At 36.6% G+C, this 7,669-nt stretch overlaps 1 protein-coding gene across 2 annotated transcripts in view; it reads right to left on the bottom strand.

Annotated features, from left to right (window-relative positions):
• DACH1 (dachshund family transcription factor 1) overlaps nt 1-7,669 on the bottom strand; it is a 465,438-nt gene that overhangs the window by 206,400 nt on the left and 251,369 nt on the right. For both annotated transcript variants that reach the window (XM_018056516.1, XM_018056515.1), the window contains exon 3: nt 5,562-5,723. In XM_018056516.1, coding sequence (XP_017912005.1) covers nt 5,562-5,723 — 162 coding nt within the window. The remainder of the gene's footprint in view (nt 1-5,561; nt 5,724-7,669) is intronic.

Here is a 7,669-nt window from a genome sequence, read left to right as displayed (position 1 = left end):
CCGAAAAATTGCTATACCTGCCCATCATTTCTCTAGTCTTCCATTTTATTTCCTTCCTATACAAAGACACCTGTCACAGCATGCTATGTAAATTACTACCTCTCTCAGGACCTATGTCTAAAGCCAATCTTCTTTTTAAACTTTTTTTATAACAGAAACCAAATGACTACTGTAGACACTCTTAAATTCCCTGTCAATCGTTTCATTATAGCAGCATCATCTGTTTGAAAATATAAGCAATTCCCTCATCTAATTATAGGAAGGATTTGAGGTTCATTAACATTGCCAAAGCAGAGAATCCAATGCGCAACTTCAGAGCTCTGCTTGGTGGCCTGTGTTCTCAGTTTCCTTTTATTTGCTTTCTCAAGGTCTCCAAGACTTTTTCCTGAAATCACAATATTAATTTTGCCTTCCAAATAGACACGTGAGATAGAAGAAAGGAAATGACTGCAATGTAAAATATTTTATTTCTTCAGGACTAGCAAAAAAAAGTTAAGGGGATGGTCAGATGGGGAAGATAATTTTATTATCTATCTGCCCAGCTTTTTTTTTTTTTTCATCATTGTTTTGTTTGTCGGTTGGTGGACAGAGGTAAGAAGTAAGGAAAACCATTGAAGAACACACACAACTGTTTAATCCCAAACTCAAATTCTTGTTTTTACTTGAAACTCCTATATCCTTTTAACTATTGAGAATTTGGAAAATGCAAACAAATCCTACATTTCAGGCATATGTAATGTGTTCAGTTTGTGGATCACTGCATTAGGGTATTCTCGTCTACTTTCCATGGTGTTCAGAGGAGAAACTCTGAAGTCTTAAGATTACTTCACTTCCTCAAAGAAATAACAGCAGTTTGGGGTTATGACTATAGTTTAAACAATAAGATTTTCTTGGGACATCTGTTTTGAGATCACATTTTGAATAGATATGAACTCATTTCCTACGAAGCAAGCAATCTACTATTGTTGATAGCTGTTTACCAGTTCTATGAGTCAGATATTAGCTGGTGGCAAAGGTCCCTCTTAAATCCTCCTGTATTCTTTAAACTGTGTACATAGTGTTTTCCTTAAATAAAATGTTAAGAGAAGTAAAAATGCAGTCTTTTCCTGTCTCTTGGTAAATTATAGTCCACAAATGCTTGTACTTGGAAATAATATTTAATGTATTTATATTTAAAAGAGTCGTTTCCTTTGTTGTCATTAGTTAAGGGAGTAAGATATTAGGTTTAGCAAGTATGTAAATAACAGAGAAACTATTAAGAGATGCTTACTATGTCAATATTTATATAGCATTTAAAAACTAGAAGTTAAATTAAGTTTCCTTTATTTAGATTAAATCGATTGTGATTAATTTAGTATCCTCAAAAATGTGCATGATGCCAAAAAAAAAAAAAAAAAAGATAAGTAGATAAAACACAGCTACAGAGACTATGAAATTGACCTTGGGTTCACCGGTTTTAAATTCTGCCTTTCCAATATCCCAGTCCCAATTTCCAAGCAGCATTTTTTAAGATGGTTATGTAGATCAGTCCTTAAAGCAAAAAAATAGCAATTTATCTGGTCTGTATGTTGTGGATAGTGTTGCCACTAAAAAGAATCCAGGACATTTTTCCTTCTTATCTGCAATGTAGCTTATATCAGCCAACCTGTCACAAGATAGTACTTGATATAAACAAGAGATTGCAAAGACATCTCAGTAATCAATATCAGGATGGCTACAGTATGGAAACCCCAACCAGTGCATATCATTTGTCTCAGCATCTATTTCTATGGCCAAATGAAGCATTAATTCAAATCATAAATCTATGGTGATTTAAATCTGGGAATGAGCACCTGCCTGCTTTAATGATTTATTTTGTACATTTCAGTAAGCAGGAGATTTGTCCATATGAACTGACAGGTCACCTTCAGATGCCAGGAGCAGACTGTTTATCACCATGCAGACTAGCATCTCATCTTAGCAAGTAAATATTAAACTAAAAGAATCCAATTGATTGTGGATGAGGGAGAATGGCGACACGGCCATATATTTTACTCAGCCTGCCGATGCCTTACTCGGGTCTCTCCTAAAGTCCTCACTTCTTCCTAAAGTGATCATTCTGTTGGAAAGATGTGAGCTCAAGGTTACCAAGTAAAATTGGGATGTAAAATAATTATTTGTCAGTGTCACAGGTTTCTTCAAACACCTTTATTTTCTGGCTAATTTTTGCAAATCATATTAAGAACTAGACTCACTCATCTATAATAAAAACATCCCTCACCTCACCAAGCCAAATCAAACCAAGCAAAAGAAAAAAGAAATCTATTTTCTAGGGCAAGAAGGATTTTATTTATGACCAAGAGGGGGCAAAATAGAGTGTTTCTACACACAGAGACCTGAAACGTTTAACAGAACTTGTGAGCCAGATGAGTACAAGGGAAAAAAAGAACCTGAACTGACTTCAGAAATGCCACTAGATTTGGGCAGGGCTGAGAGTAACAATACATCATTTAAGTAGCACCTCTCTGAGGGTTTTTCCTACTTCAAAGGGCTAATAGATTCATGAGAGCAAGTACATTTGTATCTTGAAATATAAAGCTTCTGAGATTCTTGGGATTCCTCCTGGAATTCATAGGCTTCAATACCACTTCCTAAGCGCCTCCTGCTAACTGATGTTCCTGGGGATCCACCATATCCTGTTATGACTGTCTTACTTAACCACGTCCCCCATTAGACTATGCGCCCCGTGAGTGTTGAGACTATTAGGATTATTTTTGAGTTCCTAGAATAAGCTAAAATCAAACACACAACAAAATCCAAATGGTGTCACAGATGCCCCCAAATTTCCTCACAGGCATGAAGCTTAACAAATAATACCTAGCATAGAGCATAGGAAAACAGGAAGAAACAGTTGACAGCTATAAAAAGAGGAAGAAGGTGATTTTCAGGAGGGCAAGCTGGAAAAAATAATCACAATACCAAAAACAATACCCACACAACCAACCTTACACATGACCAAAAGTGTGATAAACAGACATTGTAATGAATAAAATGATAAACACTTGACAAATATGCTTTCCTTTAATTCTCATGATGTAGATGCTATTTTTTATGCCATTTTTCAGATGTGGAATGTAAGGCTCAGAAAGTTTACATAACTTTCCAAAGCCACATAGCAGTTAAGAAGTGTTTAATAAGTCATAGTTATTAGACACTTACCAAGAGGCAGGCACTGTCCTCAGAAGCAGAGAAAACTGCGCCTCATTTTAAAGCAACTACTGTGATCTATACAAACTCAACTCCCCCTCACTATTGCCCTGTACCTTCTCCCGCTCTACGCACTCCCTGCTCCAAACTCTGTTTCCCTGATCTCTAAGTAAAGAAGAAGGGAGCAAGGGGTATGCTCCAGAAGAATAATAAATCAAAAATTCTTAGAGGACAGTGGTATGTGAGAATAGAAGAAAAATGACAATGATAACATTTTGCCCCCAAACAGCTATAGATATATAAAACACATGATCAATGTGCCTTAGGGACTAATGGTAGCACTAATGTTAACACAGTCTCAAAATATTAAGACCCTCTAGGAAAATTCAAATAATATCCGTTTCTGGTTCAAACTGGATGATACGTGTCAAAACTATAAAGCGATATAAACTAGTAAGCAAATACCTTAATGGAAGAAAAGTGATTTCTTCCAACTAAAACACAAATTTGAACTGATTCTTGTTTAAGCCATTATGATATCTAGGTATCCAAATAATTATGGTAGGCACAAGGTGATCAGAAAGCAAATGTTATTTCATAATATTAAATGTTAAGAGTATGTCAATGTCTAATTATGTTCTCTTTATCTTATGCCTATTGGTTTCTCCAAAGCCAGTTTCTGCTCTGCTGCTCAGGAAATTTGACAGAGGTATAAAGTTTCAATATATTTTGTTCAAGTGTTATTACACTGGCTAACAAAGATCCCTCCTCACAACACCAACTACCAACAATAAACCGCACTGAAGTCTTAACTCTCCTAAAATTTTGAAAACAATCCAAATTATGTTTTGGAATTATAAGTATGGTTTATAATGGCTAATTACTTGTTTTTAAAAGTGTTCAATTTTGCTTTATTTTATCGGTCAAAGTAAACGACCATTATGTTAAAACTGTATGCAATCAATAGTTTTAAAAAGATAATTATAATTCTTTCATTTTGCCTCAATAGTTTTTAACTTTTAAAACTTTAAATTGAAGTGTGTAAACTATAACCTAACGAACCCACTGCCCTCTGTCTTCTTAATAGAAGCACCATAAATGTGAACATTGATGTTTCCTTTAGTTCTTTTCAATTTTTGTGCACTCTCTGGCTTTCTTACGCATCTTTCCATCCTTCTAAATATTGCTACCATCTTCTTTATCATGCTCTCAAATCAAAGCCGTTAACACTGCTTCTTTTCTTTCTCTTGCCTAGTTCTGATGAAAAAGTTCTCCTTTTCCTCTTCTGTACATTCCATTTTGGCATCACTAAAGCCATGGTATTTGTGTATGTGTTTTAAAGTTATTTACTATGTTACTCATATCTAGCACATGATCTCATGAACTGTGGTGAAAATGATTATCACTGAAGTCCACAGCATTCCTTCCTACACCTATACCTATATATCAAGGAACTGAAAGCAAGCAGATACTGATTATTTAAAGAGATAATCTGTTAAAATGCAGCATAGAAAAGAAAATCTAATTGAACCGCCAAACTTACTGCCTCCCTCATGAACATATATTCTGGATATAGTCTCTTGTATATATCTTGTAGCATCCAAATTTTTCATGTTACATTAAATTTTGAGCATGATTTCTATATTTTAAAGAAAAATAATTTGGTGAGGATAAAATGTTGTATCTCAAAAACAGAGATACAAAAGATATTATCAATAAAAATATAGCCCTCACTTGAAGTTTACTGACAAAATGGATTACCCAAAAGAATTCTGCAAAGATAAAGTTGTTTCTTTTATTTTAAACAGTGGCTATTAATCTCACTTTTCTCCACACCTCAAGAACAAATAAGATCAAATTAAGAAATTGAAGTGGCATAGTTTAAATAAGAGAAATTGATAATGGTTGTATACAAAAAGTATTAATTATCAGCATAATTTTTATTCTTGGCAGCCAGCACATGAGAAGGTAAAGTTTATGTTTTGCTGCTAAGGCACATTTCTTCTTTGGTAACCAATGAATTAAAATTTAGTAGTGTGCGGTTTTGTTTGTAAATGTTCTTCTGTCACCTTGTGTATAATCAATTATTTCAAAATTCTAACTAATAAAGCTTATTTGTATTATGAAATATGTTAATTAAAATCTTATAGTAGGAGTTGCAGACTTAAAGTTAATTCTGACATTTAAAAAATAATGTTGTCAATTATTTATTTAGAATACATGTTGTTAGGCTAATTGGCTTCTTCAAAAGGTACACTATCTTCAAAGCTAAAAGGAACAACTTCTTGAATGGGTAGCCAATAGCTAGGTTCTGTAAAAGAAAGTCACTTAGCAACAAAATGATTACAGTAAGTTTCACTGAACAGAAAACTTACCAACACTTGAATTCATGTCCCCATTTTCAGAATCTGCTCCATGTTGGCTATTACTGGCGTGATAGTTGCTCATAGCTTCTAATTTGATTTTTTTCACCTTCATTGCTTCGGCGATAGCTGCATTGGTAGCAGCAGCAGCTGCTGCAGCTGCTGCTGTCAAACCTTCAAAGAACAAATTAAAAATGAGGTAATGCAAATTCTGATTTTTCACATAAGAGCTCTTGTACTTTATACAACACATATACAAACATATTGGAGTATCTGATTCCTTTACGCAATACTCTCATATCGTATATTCATTCTCAATGAACCAATGAAAGAACATTGATAGAATGGACAGAATGCTCTCCAAACTCCCACATCAGTATTAGCAGAAGCATAATTCGTACATAGAAGAATAATAGTAGAAATAAGGCCAGAATTCTCTCTCAAACAACTCCATCTGAATATGCCATTCCCTGCCTGCTTCCAATGCTGTCCAGCTGCCTAATGAGGGCAAAAATACAACCTGCTTAACAATTCACCAAGCTTTTCACTAGACCTGGAAAGCTAGCTAATCACCCTAAATCTCCCTGTTCTCATGCCTCACTCCCCCTGTGTTGAACTTGGCCCCAAGGCCCACATGCGCTCTGTGTCTTCAAGCCTGCACTTTCTCACAGACCATCGAATGTCCCAGATGACTCTTCTACTTCTCATCCTCCAGTATTCTAGTCCCAGGGTCAACCCTTCTAATCACTATGCCATGATATTTATCCATTTTGTCTCTGTTCACTAAGAAAATGACAGATAAGAGTGATCAAGAGGGGACTTCCCTGGTGGTCCAGTGGTTAAGAATCTGCTTGCAATGCAGGAGACAGCGGTTCGATCCCTAGTCAAGGAACTAAGATCCCACATACTATGGAGCAACTCAGCCCGTGTGCCGCAGCTACCGAGCCTGCACCTTCTGGAGCCTGCACTTGGAAGCTACTGTGCCTGCGCACCACAGTGAAACAGCCCATGTGCCGTAAGACCTGATGAAGCCAAATAAATAAATAACCTTTGTTTTTAAAGGAGTGATCATGAAATTAGAAATAACAGTGAGACCAATATGGAAGAGCAGAAAGAGAAGTGTCAGCTTTGGGTACAGGCTCCAGGTATCCAGCAGAGGTTTCAGAGCAGTGTGAACCTCTAAGTCAATTCACTTCATCCTGACATTCTTCATCGCTTCCCTGGTGGCTTAGATGGTAAAGAATCTGCCTGCAATGCGGGACACCCAGGTTCGATTCCAGGGTCAGGAGGATCCCCTGGAGGAGGGCATGGCAATCCACTCCAGTATTTTTGTCTGGAGAATCCCATGGACAGAGAAGCCTAGCAGGCTATAGTCCATGGGGTCACAAATAGCTGAACATGTCTGAGCACTACGTGAATGATTTCTCTTAACTTTAGAACTTTGATGTCTATGAAAGGATATACCCTCCCACTGCCCTCATACTTTTTGCTATGGCTACTTCAGAGCTGGCTACAGTGCTTCAGCCCGCTCTGAATTTATCTGTATGATTTATTTCCACTCACAGCTGGTGGATTAGAGACTGAACACCTCTCTCCTCCTTTTCCTCCTCACTAATCATCACTTCTAGTTACTACAGCAAATAAGTTACTGCCTCAGGAATTAAAGAAAGTTTTGTTTTTGTTTTCTCCTAGAAACCTCTGCTTTATTTTAGAGGTTAGGGGAAGACCTCACCTTTCCTTCAGATCCGACCAAAAACACCCTGACAACTTTCACCCCAATGCAACAAAACTTTCAGACTGGATCTTTGCATGACAAACTGAAAACCACCCCCTAAAAAGGCACTGGTCTGAACTAAAGGAATTCATCTGGGTCTGAACTGAACACTTATTGCCATTTAAGTCCCAACTTGAACAGATTCTCTCCTCTTCCTATGATTGAATTTACTCCCCAGTTACTCATTTCCTTCAAAGATGTTTCAGAACATTTTCTTTCCTGTTCTCTTAAAATTCTGTTTGTGTTTCCCAGAAAATCTCTCTTCCTCAATTTGCCTTGTCACCAGTGTGAACATCCCACTTGTCCTTTCCCTTTATTGCCTGGTGTTGTCCCATCTCCAATTTAT

The sequence above is a fragment of the Capra hircus genome, chromosome 12, assembly GCF_001704415.2.
Source record: "Capra hircus breed San Clemente chromosome 12, ASM170441v1, whole genome shotgun sequence".
NCBI classification, from domain to species: Eukaryota; Metazoa; Chordata; class Mammalia; order Artiodactyla; family Bovidae; genus Capra; species Capra hircus.
This window is presented reverse-complemented; position numbering and strand designations above follow the sequence as displayed.